At 40.3% G+C, this 19,912-nt stretch overlaps 1 protein-coding gene and 1 long non-coding RNA gene across 4 annotated transcripts in view; both read right to left on the reverse strand.

Moving 5' to 3' along the window:
* The window catches only part of adamts6 (ADAM metallopeptidase with thrombospondin type 1 motif, 6), an 81,619-nt gene extending 69,071 nt beyond the window's left edge, over positions 1 to 12,548 (reverse strand). Inside the window, exons 1-4 of one of the 2 annotated variants that reach the window (XM_032570610.1) lie at positions 11,525 to 12,548; positions 8,424 to 8,826; positions 6,875 to 7,239; positions 588 to 762 (exon numbers count right to left, since the gene is read on the reverse strand). In XM_032570610.1, the coding sequence (XP_032426501.1) occupies positions 588 to 762; positions 6,875 to 7,239; positions 8,424 to 8,514 (631 nt within the window). In that variant the 5' untranslated portion in view covers positions 8,515 to 8,826; positions 11,525 to 12,548. The remainder of the gene's footprint in view (positions 1 to 587; positions 763 to 6,874; positions 7,240 to 8,423; positions 8,827 to 11,524) is intronic. The other variant, XM_032570609.1, reaches the window with a different exon arrangement.
* A 3,250-nt stretch (positions 12,549 to 15,798) lies between these two features.
* LOC116723782 (uncharacterized) lies at positions 15,799 to 19,887 on the reverse strand. 2 transcript variants are annotated; one of them, XR_004340038.1, is made up of 2 exons: positions 18,149 to 19,887; positions 15,799 to 15,968 (listed from the first exon to the last, which is right to left on the reverse strand). It is a non-coding gene; the product is annotated as an uncharacterized LOC116723782 (long non-coding RNA). The 2 variants fall into 2 exon arrangements; XR_004340037.1 differs by lacking the exon at positions 18,149 to 19,887 and adding an exon at positions 16,437 to 17,574.
* Positions 19,888 to 19,912: the final 25 nt, after the last annotated feature.

The raw sequence follows: 19,912 nt of genomic DNA on the forward strand, positions 1-19,912 counted from the left end.
CATTGAAAGTCCACATGTGAATTCAACTGAAAATGACATTGATTAACACCAAACCCTCACCATCCAACCTGATTGAGAATTTTGGAGAGAACACAGGATAAAACATCAGTATTTAGAAAAGCAAAGCTGACAATGAAATACTCCAAAATATTTCCATCTGAAACTACAAAGACAGTTTTAACTCAGGGCGATGAACTCCTACAATTTTTATTTGTAATACGGTTTGAAAACTGTGGTCTCTCTCTTCACGACTGCACTCTACTTCATGTTGGTCCGTCACAGAACATCCCAATGAATTACGCCACAGTTTGTGGTCGCTATGTGACAAAATGTGAAAGAGCTGAATCCTTTTGGACGGCACTGCATCCCCCTGAAGGGGCTTTTGTGAGAGTCAAAGCAACGCTTGCTCCTACAGGTTGAAAGGTGTTTGCCGCAGGAGCTCGTTTTGGCACACAAGAGGTCCAGTTATGTCTACCAGAACCCGGGCCTGGTACCAAACCAGCATTTCCTCTGACCTGCTATGTTTAGCTCTTCCTTTACGTCAGCTCCACCCACACAGAATCCAACCCAGATGGAGGTTCACCAACCTGAAATGCCACAGCTGAACTCCTGGCTTTGCTCTTGCGGCGAGGGGATGGCAGACGTTTTATAAATAACATGTTGCTGAGCTCCGTCCAGGTTCCGTTCACTGGAGGTGGCGGAGGACGTGTTCTTTAAAGGCTCTATTAAATACTGTTCTTCCTCTGTTGTTATGACGCCGTGCTGGTGGGGTGAAGAAAATCGCAGTAAGAAACAGGTCAAAAACTACAGGAAAAAAATCAAATCAAATCATGATAAATGCATACACTGAATAAAAACCGGATTAGTCTCAGAGGCGACGTCATACAAACAGGCTAATTTTGAGTTAATTTGTGTTCGGGAAAATGCGTTGTGCAAAGATAAAACGCAGATATCTGAAGTTATGAAATGAAGATATCTTCAGAAATCTGGCATAATATGTCAGTCCTGGCAAACAGCTTCCCGTTCTGTTTAAGTGCCCACCTTATACAAATGATTCTTTGTCTTAGAAAGCACTGTATTCGTACAGTTGCTAGGCAATTTGAGTGCACTTTCAAAGTGTACCTAAATGGAAAATGCTCATCTGGCATATATCCACTAATTGGCTTGGAGTCGTCGCACAGAGGAGATGTTTTCTCTGCGATCCAACGGCCCCAACAAACTATAGATTGTAGGAAAATGGGAGTGGAGTACTTTGTTTAATAATACCAGTCAGTGCACAAAATACCTTCAGTTTTCATTCTGTTTAAAGAAATGAAGAGCTAACTACAGAAGCACATAGAGAGTTTACTACTTTTCAATCACATTTGGGACCTCGGTGCATCATTTTTTTCACATGACAGCAACAAGTTTTAATGTGTTTTACTGAGATTTTAGTTGCTAGACTAACAAAGTAGTAAAGTACTGTAATGTGCAAGAAATTAGCTTCTTCCAGGACTACAGTGTAATCACCTGCTGGTCAGAATTCATGAGATTCTGACCAGCTTCCCTGTCAATGAATAAGAAATGAATCCCCACAGCATGATGGAGCCACTTCCCGGTTGGGGATAGTGTGCTTAGGGTGATGCGCAGTGTTCGTTTTCCTCCACACACTGTTTTGCACTAAAGTAAAAAAATAAATAAATGAATGAAAAAAGTTGTATTTTGGCCTCACTTGTTAGGATTTTCTTTCACCACTATTTTTAATGCTACTTTTCCATATTAGTCACGTTTGTGTAGGCCACATGTACTTCATAGTGGTCTGGCCAATTCAGAGCAGCTCTATTTAAAAACAGCTCACAGCTATAGGGCTCTAGTTACCAATCAGGTGATTTCTGAAACCAGTCAATAGCTGCGTTTCCATTACAAATGAGCGCAAAATTTTGTCAGTATCCCGCTAATGTGGAAAAAGTACAATTTAACAATGGCGGCGTTTCCACTAAGAAACTGTATTAAAATCAGACATGAACAGGTTTGATCACACGACATGTCATTTAAAAAATGCTGTGCCATTATCCTCCAACTACTTCCTGTTGTCGTCTTCTTCATCTTTTCCACCAGTTGCAACATCCGGTTGTTGATCATACAACACGTGTGATGCTAAAAAAATAAAAAGTGTTTCTATTGCAGTTTTTTTAATCAAATCAATTTTGATGCCGCCGAAAAACCACCTCCTCCTAGCAGGAAAACTTTTTATTTAAAAAAAGTATTTTTTTTAAATTGCTGTCCTTCCATTAAGCAAATTCATTTTTAACATGTCAAACTGTGTGATTACATGACCAGTGGAGACACAGCTAATGATCCTAGATGCTATTAAGGGGTATCAATGTAAAGAGGGATGAATACAAATGCATGCCACACTTTTCAGGTTTTATGCATTGAGAATTTTCAACACCGATGCCGCCTTTTCTTTCCAGTTCACCACCAGCCACTACTTTGTGTTGGTATATCGCATTAAAAATAAAAAAAAACCCATGTATGTTAGATTTTCTTATATTAAATAGAATGTGAAAAATCATAGTTAATATTTTGATGGAACTTCTTACTTGCATTCAGCTACAAAGCAGGAGTGCTAGCTTCTTTTTTCTTAGATCCCCTGTTCACCAATAGCATGTCATAGTAGTCTCTTCCTGCTACCCTTTGTTTTCACGGCTAAAGGTTAGCATAACTTAACAGTAGCAGGCTAGCAGCAAAGACCATTCTTCAAAGGCACAGGTGCAAAACTCATGGCAGCCATAGTAGCACTGCTTTAGAAAAGGAGAGGAATAAACAAACAGCTGAAACCAATTCTCTACTTGTTTCTAATTACGTACAGGCCATTAACACTGCAGCACAACTAACCGCTAAAGTAATTTAGAAAAATAGCCGTTTAAAAACTACAAAGAGCCATCGCTCGCTTCAAAGATCCCAAAAAACACCGGCTTTTATATCTTCAGTGGTTTTCAATGTCAGTAAAGCCAAAGATGGTGCTTCAATATCAGCGAACAATAGCCGCCAGGATAGAAGTTGTCCTAACGATCACTGCTGTCTGTGTTTAATGGGCCTTGCTGTGAACTCCTGAAACTATAAAAACTTTCTGAAGAGGCATAGAAACAATTTTATGCCAGCAGTCATCATGTGGAACCTTTTTAACTTCACCAAACAGTACCATCGAAGAACAGAGTATGCCTTTGTTTGTGGTAATGCTAACAAATTTGTTGGTAGTCATAAAACCTTCACAGAGGGAAAAGAAAGAAATTTGCTTAAGTAGAATCTCTACTTGTTCTCGTTGATGTGTGTGCTAACATTTACCTTAGCTAGCAGATACAGAAAAGGAGCAACTTAAAAGCAGCAGTGCTAACAAAATAGTTGCTAGCACCGTGGGTAAGATTTCCTTACAAACTGATATTTCTTGAAAAGCCATTGGATTGTTCTTTCACTGATTTTATTATTTTTGTCCTCTGGCAGCCATTTTATTAACCATAATTTCAGGGATTACATTCAGATGTTTTAAGTATCAATAAAGCTGTAAAGTTGAAGTTGACAAAACATAAAAGTTCATCGGACAAGGGCTATGGGCCCGAGAGGACTATAAATGGTGCCAGGTTGCTAGAATACATTGATGTTACTACATTTTATAACTGAAAAAGAAAGTAACAATTATAAATATTATAGCTGCAGCACAGCTACGTACAAAAGGAAGTTAGAAAAGGCCCAACACACCTACAGGTAGGGAAATGCTGAGTTGTAGGTGCAGCCATCCATAACACAAGGTACATACAGTATCATCCCATGTATAGGCATCTTTTTTGGAACATAAATCGCAAAAACAGGCAGCGATAGCGTCTATATCAGCCAGAGGAAAGGTAATCTGTCGAGTTGGAATTATTGACATCTCATTATTTGCCACTTTAGTTCTGATTTCTCATGTGTATATCTATCTATCTATCTATATATATATATATATATATATATATATATATATATAAATATATATATATATTCAGTATATACTCTGTCTTCAGAAACACAGAGTACTTTATAAAATTCCTATTCTGTCCAGTGAAGGAGTGTTTTACGTACACGTGAATCGGTAATCTTTTGTTACTTTCACAAACCAAAAACAATCAATTACCCCAAGACAAACTTTAAAACATTCCTCTTCCTGTTCCAAGAGCTTGTGTGGAGCATAAACGATGAGAAGCCCCATCGGTTTGGGTTTAAAGCGAACACAGCCTTGGCTATGCAAACCCACAATAAAAGCAATTCAACAGGTAACACTCCCATGTAGGAACACATTCGATGCAAAGGTTTTACTAGTGTGTGATGTCAGGATCTCATACCGTCCAGACAGCTGATTACATTAAAGCACGGACACAGTTTTTGTCCATTTTTGGTGCTGGAGGGGGGGGGAACAAAAACTAATTCAATTTATGATACTCAGCGCGGGTCTTGCCAACACATTTGGCCACATGTTTGCTCTGCATGATTCTGGTTGCCAGTAAGAAGCTGGGCCCTTTCTTCCTTCTTTAGAGTTACTCAAAGCACGGAGGGATAGCAGCTATTAAAACCTCGTCCAAGTTCTTGATTAGCAGGGAGACGCTGGACAGTCACAGAGTCTCTGGACGACTCAAAGCCCAGACAGGATAATTAGACACTTTATTAGTGTTTCTAAAAGTTTGTTTTACAGTGCCTTGCATAACTATTAATATCCCTTGGAGTTTGTTTTTTTTTTCATAACTATTTTTGTCACATTAGAACCACTAACTTACATTTATTTTATTAGGATTTTATGTGACTACTAACACAAAGTATTGCCTTCTTGTAAAAAAGAAAAATAAATAAAGGATAATAATAATAATAATAATAATAATAATAATAATAATAATAATATGCGGTTTTAAAAAGTAAAAATAAAGTATGAATTGAATTGAACAGATACGCTAATGCCATAGGGATGTTAAGCTATCTGTACTGATTTATAAAGAAAAGACATAAAGCACAAAAATCCCCATTCAAAAATGCGATGAAAATGACTCTAAAGATTCTCCTTTTAAAGCTGCAATATTATGTGTTTTCTATGCACATAGTGCCATTTTATAGCACAATCAAGTATCAATGTTACCTTCAGTTGTTATAAAAATGCTGTATAAACCAAATGTGACTCAAAAGAAATTTGACGTCCTGATTTAATGTGTTAAAATTGAGCTTCTGGGCGTGCCGTGGTGGCGTAGTGGTTAGCACGACCCATATTTGGAGGCCTTGAGTCCTCGACGCGGCCGTCGCGGGTTCGACTCCTGGACCCGACGATATTTGCCGCATGTCTTCCCCCCTCTCCTTCCCCGTTTCCTGTCAGCCTACTGTCATATAAGGGGCACTAGAGCCCACAAAAGACCCCCTGGAGGGGTAAAAAAAGAAAAAAAAAATTGAGCTTCTGGCCCTTTAAGAAGCCCCTACTCTTTCTGAAACTCTGAATGGTTGCCATGGGAGATTAGAGTAAAGGATTTCTCAAACATGAATGAACAACAGTCCAAATATGTTTTTGATGAGAGGACAAGATTATAACATGATGAAAAGCTCCAAAAAGTTGATTTTACATGACACTGCTCCTTTAAAGGAAATGAGATAGGTATCTCTGAAAAGATAACAAAATTATGTCAAAGAAGAATCCGTTTGGATGGATTATTTGTCATTTTGAATTATTTGTTCTTTACTAGTAAAGTTTATTTGTAAGGTCAATGTCTGTTTGGTCCAATGACATTTTAAACCTCTGTGGGTCTTTCTTGATTAAATATAGTAATAACACAAATTTATATTGTTAGAATGATTTAAAAAAAAAAAACATGTTATTAGCAAAACATAAAACGTTTTACTTTTCAGAAGAACGTTTTGCTTCAAAGTTTGTTTAAGAAACAAATTACTTTTCGTGTAAAGAAGTCTGGGTAAGACAACGTTACAGGTAAAAAACAGTGAAGATCGCTAAAATGATTTCTGATTGACAGGAGATCTCCGTCTGTAGAGGTGCTATGTTATTGCCTTATTATTTTCCTTGCTGTGCGCTTCTCAGCGTCTTTATGCCACCGAGCTTGTTGCCATTAAGTTTGTCTGGGACATTAAACCCTAATAAAACACTCTGACATTTGTGGCGAAGAATTGTGATAAAGTTTAAGGCGTATTAAGACTTTTGTGCTTGGTGGCATCCCCACATGTACATAGAGCTGAAACTAGAAGGTTACATACACCGTTTAAAAAAAAGATATGATTTCTGTTTTACACTGTCTGACATGAAATCAGAATAAACTCCTTTTTTTTAACGTCCTAAATGCCAAAATAATGAAACAGAATTTTTAAAGGCCATTTTTATTATTTCAATTCAAACGTTGTGAACATCTAAAAAGTAGATTGGAAACAATAAATATTAAGCTTTTATATGTATTTATTCAATCATTTAGTAGCAAAAAAAGGTTTTTGAATTGAAAACATTTATTCTGTTGACGTATAGGTTTAGATTAAAATGTGATTTATTAACCAACATCTTGAGAATTGTAAGTGCAGTCTGCTAAGCTAACAGTTAGCATTGAGATTAACGTGACAACCGGAGGAACGTGAGCCGAGCTGCTGAGGCGTCACTTTCCCAGATCGCAGACATTGTTTGTTTCTCCTGCATGAGCATGACCTCACTCTGAGCTGCCAGCAGACTCGGCCTGCCAGGTGGAAAAGAGCCAAGGCAACCAGCGGGATCCTCCGGCTGAGCAGCACCATGTGTGAGTTATCTGACGTTTATGTGAGGGTTTGTTTGAGGTAAGCGGCGTGAATCGTCTCGTGCCCTCGCCGGCTCAGAGGCGCGCGTCGTACTCACCAGGCCCTTGCAGTTGCTGAGCGCCACTCGGGTCGTGCTGTGCTGGCTTCGCAGGGAGCCGACGTAGTGGCAGTGGTCCAGCATGTCGTGACGCCACTCGGGCCCCTCTTTGCCCCAGTACTCCACCGTGAAATGCTTCGACACCAGGTTGGGGTTAAGCGTCAGGTTCAGGTGGAAGTGCTTCCCGTACGCCGACAGCCTGTAGAAGATCCGGGAGCCCGGCGGGTCGGCGGAGGGGTCCGCCAGCGCGCGTCTCCAGCGGCCCGGCCGCTGGTGCTTCACGGTGTAGCTCAGGAAGTTCCCGTTCTCGTCCACGCGCACTGGGACCGTCAGCTGGTAGTGCTGCAGGTAAGACAGGAACTCCTCTTTCACAGGAACGCAAGAGAAGAAGAGCAAAAAGATGAATCAGTTGGGTTTTTGGTTTTTTTTTACCAATTGTCCCACACCGTACACCAAAACATTGTATTTAATTGAAAAAAGATGAGTGAATATAGCTTGACTTTAGTGAAGGTTTTGCTAACACTCAATTAAACCAAGTCCAGTGAATCTTTGGGTGTATGTTACAATATTGACTTTGGTTGAATAAATGATGTGGATTTTCTCCCTAGTTATAACAAGCGCTTAATTTAAAGGGGCAGCATTACACAAATGTTTGGTTTTTTTTAGATTTACATCATGTCATAATGTTATTCCCTCATCAAAAACATACCTGGGGTTTTTCTCACGCATGTTTGAGAAATTCTTTAATCTCCTATGGCAACCATTCAGCTGTGAAAAGCGCCTCAAAGTGGAGCTGCAGTTTCCAAGCTTCCACCTCACAGAGAACCCCTCCCCCGCTGCACCCCACTATGCTCCTTCAGACTAGCCAGCAGCAATTAGCAAACACCTGGTGGAAGTGCATATCTGCTTAACTCATTATACGAGCTACATCTCAGTGCAACGCTGGTAAAACCATTGATAAAGGGTTAACAGAGGAGAGATGTGATGACTTCCTGAAGTCAGAATTTTAGAAAGAGCAAGAGGTTTTAAAGAGACAGAGGCTCAATTTTAAGGCTTTAAGTTAAATTTCTTTCAAGTCATACTTGAATATATCATTTTTATGATTCCTGAAGGTGACATAGTTAGTTGATTGTACTACAAAATGGCACTATGTGCCTGAAAAATGCATAATACTGCCTCTTTAAATAAGTTGACAGCCTCCTGATGTGAAAAGTTTTTAAAAATTAATTTAGTTAATTTGAAGTAATGTGAAAGGCTGGGGATTTTGGAGAAAAAAAATCAGTGGGGATTATTGCAAAAAGATGATTTAAGCAAAAATAAAAAAAATTTAGGAAGGTGACTATATACAAAAAAAAATTCAGCTTCAGGTGCCATTTAAATAATTACAACATAGATTTATTAAGTTAGCTTAAGTTACACTCAGTAACATTACACAAGTTAATGTCACTCAGTCAGTTAACTTAATGAAAACTAAACAACTTTGAGGCAGCGAGTTTGCATATATTTCTAAAGCATGGAGAACCAATTAGGTTTTACAGTGCTGTCCTACCTTGAGAGCTGTGCGAAAGTCTTTGAAATTCCGAAGCTGCCATCACCACTAGGCTCAGTGTCCAAGTCAGCGTCTTCCACAAAATTTCCATAATTCGGGGAAGGCTGTGACATGGGATGTGGCTAGAGGGCGCTACAGTCGGGTTAGAGGCGCAAAGTCAGTCTGGCGCCGTGCCGTAACAGGTCCATGGTTTCTCTTCTTCACTGAAACTCTCCCACCTGTGTCCCGCGGCTCATTCAAGGTCTCAGATTTCCCCCGAAGGCGAGCCAGTCCACATCTCACAGGCCTCTGAATGCATGTCAGCAGCTCGGGGGAAAACTCTGTCCTCCATCGGTCCCGAGTGGAAGTCGAGAAATCAGAGGCTCTGTCTCGGACGCCTGTCCTGACTGACCCATCTGCGTTCCTGTGAAGGACATCAGACTGGGTTTTACCGTATGTCCGAACTATTGCTTTTGAAATCAACCTGTTGATCATGTATCTGAATATTTGGTTAAAAAAACATAAAATGTAAAAGCACATTTTAGTTTGAAATGATCTAAAATGACAAATTACTTAAAAAAAAAAAAAAATCGAACCAGTTATTAGTTGTTTTGATTTGGGCAATATGACTCTTCACTCAGGTTGCCCTTCCACAAGGGGGCGTCTCCCAAAAAATAAATAAATAAATTTAATGCTCGTCAGTGGCAAACCAACTGTCTTAAATATTGATAACATCCAATCAACAGAGTCTGAGCTATTCCTCTGGTTTTTGATCATCTTTAACATCTTTAGACTGCTCAAACCCGGTTTTGGTTCACATCGGAGTTTGAATATGCATTCACACCTCCCCAAATGAACTGGATTTTCTAGACAAACGAACTAGAATTCAATTAAAGCTAACTAAACAGGGCTGGTTCATTCACTAAAAGTGCTATGGGAATTCAGTCTGTTTGCCTCATAGGTTTGTTAAGCTACTTTCCCTATGGGCGTGGCTTTAACCGGTTCTTCCTCAGACAACCCTGGCCAGATTCGTCTACATTTGCAAAGATCTACCCCATGTTTTTTGGAATCAGCAGGTGCAAGCCAGACCTAGCTGAGTATTGCGCACAAGCAATTTGGTTGATTGGTCAGTGGATTTATGAACAGCAACGTCTCTGCCGCCATTATCAACCTGTAACAAGACCGTAGTAGTTGGAGAGATGCAAAATCAATAATTCCACGATCAAACCTTGAAGTTGAAATGTTTTTATCAATTACCAAGTTGAAGCCGTCCAGTTGTCTGCCTCAGCTGGACAGGGTAACACCGCAATGAACAAATATACCAAGAGATTTTGGAGAAACTGGCAATTGACATAATCAGAGCTCTGATGATAGTTTCTGTGGACCCATTGTCCTTCACACACATTCCCACCAACTTGGCTAGAACTGAACCAGACATTAACCAGCTAGAGTGAGACTCAATGGAGAAGAGGTTTTAGAGAACCTGGTGAAAAAGCAGTCTCGTGCAGAGCAATGAACATAAAATATCTCAAGCTACAAAGATCACACAAATTACAATTTAGTCCAAAGAATACGGCAAACCTACCTAGACATAGCAGTCAATCTAAACTGACTGTATTTTGGAAATGATCTAGAGGTCTGGTTGAGGAAGCAACTGAAAGGGGAATTATTAGCCTATGATCTGACCTGGAGTGGCAAGAAGAAAGTTATTGTATAAAAGGATAATTTAGGAAGTCCTGTTTGAAAGGTTGCCAAAAGCCATGTAGGTGACAAAGATGCGACCAAAGTGAAACTTTCTTCCCTGCCTGTAAAATGCTGTGCCTAATGCTGCCCGTCAAGCAGAACAGGCTCTCTGTGAAGCATGGTGGTGGAAGCGCCATACTGCGGGGACGCTGTTCCTCTGAAGGGAAAATGGATGGGGGCCTATGTGGAGGTAGGAGACCAGTCTACATACTGGCTCACATTCAGTAAGCAAACAGAAAGACCTTACAATGGAATGGCTTTAAACTGATGTCCGCTGAAGCTCATCACCCAAACTTACTGAGCTTGGGCTGATGAAAACATACCCTGAAAGACTAGAGGCAAACGGAAGATGATTCTGCAAACTGCTGACTTGTGGGAGGGGTGGCGAGGAAGGGCACCGCTCTTGTAAGAACCACCACTGTCTGCTGGTTAAACAGAAGGTTTTGCTTCACCTCATCTTCAGCTAAAACAGCCCAAAGCTCCGGGCAGATGAATGAAGGCAGAACCCAAACGCGTCTCCCAGTTTCAACAGGTTCCTCGACGGATTCCTTCACTTTACTTTTTGCGTCTTATTAATCACACATTGATGACAGTTTAATGACCGACTCGGTGGGACTTAAAAACCGGAGGATTTGTGACGTGTTGAAAGGCGCGCGCGTGAATCCCAAAAAAAGTCGGCGTGACCGAATTTCTGCACGTCGATGATTTCTGACGCGGGGACACGTCCGGTTGATTAAAAAAAAAAAAAAAAAACGGGGGGGGGGGGGAGAGAAGTGTGGCGAAAGTGACTCGGAGAACATCGCGGGTTATGAGTGTATTTCCCCCAGCTGTGGAGCTCCAGCGGTCCAGACAGAGCTCAGCCTACTTGGCCACTCTGACCCAGACAGCTGGCAGCCGGCCCGCATGCATTACACCGGTACCTCAAACGCAACCCTCCGGGAGCCCCAACTAATCAAAATAAACCTCGCCGCTTCTTGTTGTTATTATTATTAACATTCTAATTATTTGCTGCATGCAACGTGGAGAACTTCAAAGTTTGCATACGGCCATCCTGCGGAACCTCACACTCTGCAGGCATAAAAGAAAGAAAAGAGAGAGAGAGAGAGAGAGAGAGAGAGAGAAAAAAAAAACCTGCGCGTAAAACGTTGCGTTTACTTCCATGCAACCGGCTCCCAGAGCTACTACCCCCCCCCCCCCCAGGCTTCAACTCGCGTCGCCCGAAATAAACTGAGGCTGTATGTAAATGCGGCAGTGCAAAAAAAAAAAAAAAAAAAAAAACAGCCTGTGAGGATTAAACTGCACGCACCGAGAAACGCAGCGCGAAGATACCGACCTGCTCCCTGAGAGGTGAGAGAGAGGAGTGTGGGGAAGAGATTTACCATGCCCATCCTCATTGTCAGCTCCGGTCCGAGTGTGCAAAGTGAAGCTCGGCACAAAAGTCTTCTCCAGCCCTTCTTCTTCTTTTTTTTTTCCTTTTTAAAGTTCCACACACAAACGTCCTCCACTATGCTCTTCTCATCTCCTTTTTGAATTCTGCCATCCTATGCTGGATCTGCAGTGTGAGTTCTCCCCCCCTCAAAAACTACAAAAAAAAAAAAAAAAGAGTTCTTACTCAGCTTTTTTCTTTTTCTTTTTTTTAGAGGAGTATTGGACTTCCAGCAGAAGGGTCCATTTAAAGTCTATCTACTCTCCTTTATAATCTGGACTTTGTGTTCATGCTTGTGGCTCAGCGTAGCTCTGGAAGGTTTGGATAGAGGAGGAAAAGAGAGAGAGAGAGAGATGGGGGGGTTAGTGCATCAAACAGCAGCAAAAGTTGGCTGGGAGGCTGCTTCTCCTCACTGCGCAGAGGACCGGGTATGTCCAGGACGGCTTCAAATTGGCTGCCTGCTTTCTTTCTTCTTTTTTTTTGCACAGAGGGGGTGGGTGGTGACGTCAGTGCAGATGTGCCTCTCGTCCATCAGCTGTGCGCATGTCTATCAATGCTGGCCTGAAATAACACTTGAGCTCTTTGAAGCCCTCACGGAGAGAAGACTCGCGTCCCCAGCCGGAGAGGCTCCGGGCAGTTGAACGGTGCTCTGTGGGCAACAACGTACGTTGACATATTTCACATTTTAATATCGGGTCAAATATAACCCAATTCAGATTTGAAACCAAGTTGTCATTTATTAAGGGGAACATCTATCCAAATCAACCTGGAAGCTTAACTGCTCGTGAGCCCCGTACGCTATTGCACCGACTAGTTATTAATGATCTTATCCATCAACTAACAATTAATTGATAAGCGGCCATTTTTCTTAAAAACCTGAGTTTACTCTGGTGTCAAGAGCAACCGTCTTTCATATAAAAGAGTTACATTTTTCATGATGTGCTTAATTGAAATAAAAACATTAAATTCTTACATTATTTTGTGTCTGCAGTGTTACACACTGGACATTATGGTATTCTCACATGATTAAACATAGACATGTTTATATAAAATAAAACATGAACCTCTTAGGTTGCTGAATATAGAAAAATAAAAGACGAAAAGAATAAAATATGTGACACATTTAATCATCCATTAACAGATGTATGCAGAAATACGGTTTGACCTGGAAGGAGATTTAAAACTTTACGCCATGAAGTGTATTAATTTACGACAGCCCGTCCTTATTGCCACAATATTTTTTCCATCACGTTACAATTTTTCTGCTTTATTTATCTTACCTTTCTATCACATCAATCATTTTTGCACGAGAAGTTGACGCGACCGAATGAGCGCTATCAAGATGAACTTTTCGTGTAGCTATATTTCAAAACAAAACCACATTAAGTGCACTTTCCATCCCACCACAGGACTCCTTCTGGGCTGTTTCTCTTTACCGTTCAGGTGTGGCTCCGCCATCTTTGTTTCTGTACGGCTCCGTTTAAGGATGACCACCAGCACCCTCTGCTGGATGGCGACCAAACTAAAACACTAGAGGAAGGTCTAAGAAGACACCATTAGTTAACCGACTGGAACTAATTTTAATCTATTAAATTAGTTAGTTAGTAGATTAATTGGTTGAATCCCTAGTACCAACCATGGTGCTTAAAGTTACCATCAAGCATTTTAGATAACTGGCGATTAGACTTTTGCATCACTGTGAAGGAACTTTGGCACACTTTTCTCAGCAGAATTATTTTCAATTCAGCCGCATTGGAGGATTTTCAAGCAAGAAACACCTATTTAAGGTCATGCCAAAACATCTCAATTGGATTTCAGTCCAGACCTTGCCTTATGAATATAAATCGATGGCAGGACTCGCTCCTTCGGGGTTTTCTGCTAGAATACCGAGTTCATGATTGCCACCACCATGTTTGGCAATGTTAACCCAGATGTAATGAGATGCTCACCTTCCAAAAACAAATCCACATAATCCGCTTTTACCTCACCATGCCTCATTATAGTCTTGGGGATCATTAATATATTTTGGAAAAATGTGAGATGAGCCTGTGAGTGTTTTTGCCTTACAACCCTCCTGTTGATGCAGTTCCCCCCCGCCACCGCCCAGTCTTTCTTTCTTCTTTTTTTGAATCATGAACCATAACCAATGCAGGTAAGGTCTTCAGTGCCTTAGATGTTGGTTTTTCCTTTGTAAACTCCTGGTTGTTTTTAAATCAAACATGTAAGTACTTTTACTTAAAACCCAAGTTTAAAATTTTAGAGACTGAGCACATTCATTTCCATGTTAAATTAGGATTTTGGAGGTATTTATGTACCTCATGCTGAATTGAAAACAATCTCCTCTATTTTTTCTTCTGAGCCAGTCCTTCATCCTTAATTGATTCAGTTCAGTAGGGTTAAACCAACCCATTGATTCAATCGAGGTTCTAACTGGGTTAGATTTTCAATCTGAGGTCAAAAGACTTGAGTTGAAAAGAATCGATACTTGAATTCCTGAATAAAGTAATATTTGGGTTAAAATAAAGGATGCTGTGTTCAGTTTAGTTTTGCATTAAAAGTGATTGGATTAAAAAAAACCTCATACATTTTAATAAAACTTTTGTTGACCACATGATGAAATAATTATTTTATATTGACATGTAGCAATAGAAAATAATATTTTATCCTCCTCTTTGGATCTTTATTTCAAACAAGCTTACATTATTATATTAATAATGTTCAAACAATGTTCAAAACACAATTGTTCCAAAAACCTAGCTGTTTAATTGCACTAAAAATTTTGAATAGAAAAAAGTTATAGCTTCTTAGTTTGTGTAAACCAACTTTTTGACCAAATCTTTTGGCCAAAGTGTGAACACAGAACATAGCTAGCATAACATAGCTAGCATAACATAGCTAGCATAACATAGCTAGCATAACATAGCGCGTGTTAACTACTTAGCGAATAAAAGACTAACGTTATCTTAAGTGAAGAAACGTCTTTTACAAAGTCTCCTACAGTCTTTACCTCAAACCCACTGACGGTAAAAATATTCGAAAGCATTTAACCATCTAATTATATCATATTCGATCTTCTTCTTCAGGTCATTAGTTATTTCAAAATGGTGGCCGGTAAACAATGATGAGGCTTCTTCTCGTGTCTTCTTATTGTCAACAACTTGGTTTTGGTCTTTTACTCTATGTTTGGTTCAAACTCATTTCTGAGGACCGTTGAAATAAATGCTGTGAAACTAGTTCAGAGAGACCCTCAAATGAGAGTAATGTTGGATTCACGTAACAATTTTGGGAAAAATTACTTTTCCTCTTGCATTCAGTTTCGTTACACTTCAGTGTTTCAGATTTTTAATTAGGACTTTGATTACGGGGGGAAAGTCTATCCAAAGCAGCCTGGCCCAGTGATAAAACACAATCCGAAGTTTAGAAATCACTGAAACAGAACCTGTCTGACCACATGAATTTTACTGAAAGACATCAAAAAGCAACATTTCATGTCCTGATCTGAAGAACTTCAAGAACAGAAGAAGTAAAATCATCAACATTGATTTCAGTCTTGGAAGGGTTGCAAAGGCTTTTCTAAGATGTTGGAACTGAACCACATTGCGAGCCATTATTCACGGCCATAAAGGTATATGAAGAGTTCAAAAAGCTTTGCTTGCTTTGAAAATGGTCAAATTTCCCCATCATGCCATTTTAATGGTTCGAGGCTCTTTTATTGAGAATGTCAGTGGAAGCTCCAAAGTGACAGTTTTGCTAAGAAGTTACGATGTTTGGAGCTTAACGTAAAGCTGGTTCGTCCCTCCACCACCTGCACTCTGCTGGTCAGCTGGACGAACTGAAGAGACTACACTTTTCGCTCGCTGACAAAAAAGACAAATGCTTAGGAACATTTACAATAGCAAGAAAAGCAAGTCAGTCAAATTGTTGCAGAAATACGGTGATGCTGTGATTCTTCAGGTTCTCAGAATGTGAAGAAATCCCATTTTTCTCAGACAGGTAATCAAAGCACAAAATGAACAATAATCCAGTGATAATGTAGCCTAGTAAAAATCAGTCCCATGTTCTACGCTTTGTTTCGTACAGAGGGTCTCGACTATTGAGAAACGATTGCCAGCGTTCGCCCCTGACGTCTGTAATGCGCCAGTCCGATGCTATGAAGCTTACCCAAAGTTGCCTGCGCTGTCAACAACCGTCCTCCACCGGAAAGAAAGAAGTGCGGAGCCGAACAACTTGGTTGTCAACTTTAATTATATTTGGAAGCTTGGTCAACATGGATTCGTTCACTTCCACCGCTGCCATTGTTAAAACTCCAGGCACATTAGGATTGTAAAACATCGCAGAAAATTGACGTCGTCGTTCCCAACTTCTCTTCCTGTTCACTGATTGGCCCGGTAGAAATTCTGCTGGAGGAGTCCGGAGTTAATGGCAGAAAGCCTGGATTAAGTTGTGAAGCGAGATTTGAATCGAATAGTGCATTCGATTCAAATCTCAACAACGTGGCAGAAAATCTGACATCACTTTGTCACAATCTTGTTATAATACTTTGTTATAGTCTTGACAAAAATCCAAATTTGAATGTAGTATCATTTACAATTTCAGCAATGGTCTCCAAGATATTACAAAAAAAAAAAGAACTTTCTTTTTGATGGAAACATTTTGATACCGTCTCCACTGACGTCTTAAACTGACCATGTGGCCATTTGAAGGAATCCCACTATTTGAGTAAGAGATTAAACTTTGATAATACCAACTAATGATTACAGAAGAAAATAACACAGTATGATTTGAAATCTGTCTTAGCAACAGTGAGATAAATGGGAGTATAAAAATGTTTTGTTTTGTTTTGTTGTTTTTATCAGAAAGCATACCTCAACATTCTGCTGCTTAAAACACACGTGGACCTGCGCGTTCCCCGCTGTGCTCGTCCTCGCCAAGCCCCACGTTTGAGAAGCCGCTGCAGCCTAATGACAGCCCTGTTCAGAGTCATTTGGAGCGCGTCTATCTTTATTCTGTCGGAAATTGAAAATCATGCCCCTTCCTGAGTTTCAGTTACAGCCGCTCATTATGTCGGGAGCCCATATCATTACAGCCAGGTAGTTATTATGTGAGCTCATAAAGCAGAAAGACCGCGGGGGTGGGGGGGCTCGGTTGGTTTCATGGGGAAGCAGCGCCACCGTGTGTGCAAAACGGAGCACAGCACGGCATTTAGAAACCCGAAGGCTCAGAAAACTGTTGAAAGAGATATTGTACGCGGAGGAAGGCAATGGATACGCAAATGTATCTGCGGTTGTAAAAAATAAAAAGGGACAAGGTGTGGCGCTGGTGCGTCAGCTTCTTGGTTTATGGCGTTGAGATGTAGGGACAGAGTGGAATGTTTTGAAAAGCCATAAGCATATAACTTTTACGGTTTATAAGTAAGCAGTATTGAGCAATATGGTGCTATTTGTCATGTATGTTTTTTTTAAGCAGTGTCCTTGTGTTTGCAGCAACCTCTTTCTGGGACTTTTTCAGTTGCTCAATGCTCAATTGTTGGCCATTTAAAGATCCATATTTTTATGTTTGAAAAATTAATAAATAACCTGTTCCGATTGGGACCCAAACCAAGCTGTTTGGCTAACGTGCAAAGTTCTTTCGGCATAAGAGAAATACAACACTGGTGGTGGCAGCATTATGTTGCCAGAAACCCTGGAAGAAAACCTGGAGTAAGACTTTTCTTTTTTTTTTCTATTGTGGTGGACGTTTATCACCACAATCCAAACCTTTACAACCCAAAAAGCCATTTTCTGTGCCAGCGGGACACGTCTTCTAAATATGGAGCCAGCTCTACAAATTCATTGCTTAGACTGAAGCCTGTTCATGTTTTAGAATGGCCTAGTTGAAGTCCAGGCCTAAATCTAAGGTGTCATTTCAAAGAATTTTGAAAACTAAGCATCAGTTCCCTTCAGCTACCCAACTGAGTGCTCATGTATGTTGTTCTGTTATGTAAAATTTCAATAAAAGACATAGATTTTGTGGTTCTTATTTATTTTTTTATCCCTCCAGGGTATCTTTATTTTTTGTGGGCTCTAGTGTCCCTTATATGATAGTGGGCTGACAGGAAACGGGGAAGGAGAGGTGGGAAGACATGCGGCAAATGTCGTCGGGTCCAGGAGTCGAACCCACGACGGCCGCGTCTCAAGGCCTCCAAATACGGGTCGCGCTAACCACTACGCCACCACGGCACGCCCAGATTTTGTGGTTCTAATATGAAATAATATATAGTGCAACAAACTATGGACAAGTTCGAGGGTATGAATAGTGTTTAAAGGGGAGCTATTACGCAAAATTTTACACTTTGTACGTTTTTAAACTTCCATTTGGGTCTCAAATGCTTCTAGAAACAGTCAATTTTTTTGGTGACTGGAAAACAAGCCATTTCAAAACATCCTCAGGATTGTTGAGCCACAATCAAGGACCTGCACCGTTTCCTAGCAACCCAAGCTGAGCTCCAGCACGTTAGGTGAGCTGGCTTTACGGCTTTGTGCGTTGTACAGTGGCTGCTGTAAAAAAAAAAAAGACAAGTGTTTTGTTGTTGACCTACCATCCAGAAACCACTTCCTGCTTTCTTGTTGGTTCCGCTTCTGCTTTTCAAAGATGTCCGGTTATATAACTGCGGATCTGTTTGCAGCCATTTTCACGTCGGAGTGTAAACATTGAGTTGTGGGGTGCAGGGGGCGTGGCCATCAGCAGCTGGATTTAAAGAGACAAGAGAACCTAAAAGCTCATTTTGAAAGGAGCTCAGAATAGACAGAACCTAACACACTAAAATTTGATTTCTAAGGGATTTTGTGCAAAGAAAAAAAATGTAATGATAATGGTTTGTACTGCCTATAGGCCTATCCTAATCTGGTAGAGGAAGCATAATAGGTCAGCTTCACGGGAATTACACATGCAGCTGCCTAAAACAAAAAAAATACAGAAAAGAATGCCACTCTTACGTTTTTGGCTCGTGGTGCAAAAAGTTTGAAAGCCACTTAGTTTCCCCATCTTATAATCATTATGTATAAACTCAATTAAAGTAACACAATAAAAGTGAGTATAAAAACATCCTCTTATTTCAGCTGGTTAACGCCGATCCTCTCGCTCTTCGTGTTGGAGCGGGGCCACCGCCCAGTTGAGTCAGTCCAGGATGGAAGGCTTTACATAGTCTAATCTAGCTTCCTGCAGCCAGCGTCCATAAAATTCAAACTTTCCACCAACTAACAGTGCAACTCGTACAAGATAAGGTGTTTATGGCGTGCTGTCAGTCTGTCATTAACATTGCACGGATTTTATGTTGCAATATTTATTAGCCCTTTAGTGCTGATAGCATTTATTCTATATCAGGGCTTAAGGGCGGGTCATTATTAAAGCGGCTCTCATAGTCCATGAATATGAGTTTGGTTTCACATGAAACACATGTCCAAATATTTATTTGGTGGGAGCGGTGGGAGTGGGGGATAACACAGTTATTTATATATATACTTAACAAAATCACCAGTGGCACAATTATTGATGCTTGTTTCTTTTCATTGCATGCTCTTCACATGTTTGCTGCGGTGCGCCGATGGCAGATTTCTGGCCGAGCGCCGATCTGCGGATCGATTCCGATGTCGGCCGATGCCGATATTTCAGTCTGAAAAGTCCCGCGGAAAAATAGCAACAGTTGCGAAGTTGGTAACGATGGGGTTGACAAAGAAAGAGAGAAAAAAGAAAGAGAATTCTTTAGTTACTTCTATTGCTGGAGGGTAAAGAGGGCATGGAAAGGAAATAGAGAAAAAAAAACGTGAAAAATGAAGCTTTACATCATCTTTGGTTCATGTTTTTGAGTGTGCGCTGTATAAGAACAATCATGTCAGCCTATGTTTTCATATACCTTCAATGTCTTTTTAAAACACTTTTTAAAATGCTATAATACGCAGGTTTTTGATAAGCAAATTGCGTATTTTTGAAAGGAAAATTATGTTGTCTTTATACGTTTTTTTAATGGCAACTAACAAAAGCATGCGAGTAAAAACCTCTATGAATATGAAGCATTACATGTAGATTTGAGGAACTGTTCGGGTGACATTCCCCTTTTAACGGAGGTACTCGCATTCAATATTTGCCTCTCTAAACATATTATGTGTCAAATTCCGCCTCTCTAGTGGAACCTTCATTTATCTTGAAGATTTTCCACACGCCTTCAAACTTCCTTCCAGGATTTGTCTCTCATCTTACTTCAAATTGATGCCTTCGTATCCAACATGGAACATCACATGAGCTGTAAATGTTTCCTGAAAAAGACGCAAGTGGAAAAAAGAAAAAAAGGAAACAGCCTCGTCAC

This window comes from Xiphophorus hellerii, chromosome 8 (genome assembly GCF_003331165.1).
Source record: "Xiphophorus hellerii strain 12219 chromosome 8, Xiphophorus_hellerii-4.1, whole genome shotgun sequence".
Classification (NCBI taxonomy): domain Eukaryota; kingdom Metazoa; phylum Chordata; class Actinopteri; order Cyprinodontiformes; family Poeciliidae; genus Xiphophorus; species Xiphophorus hellerii.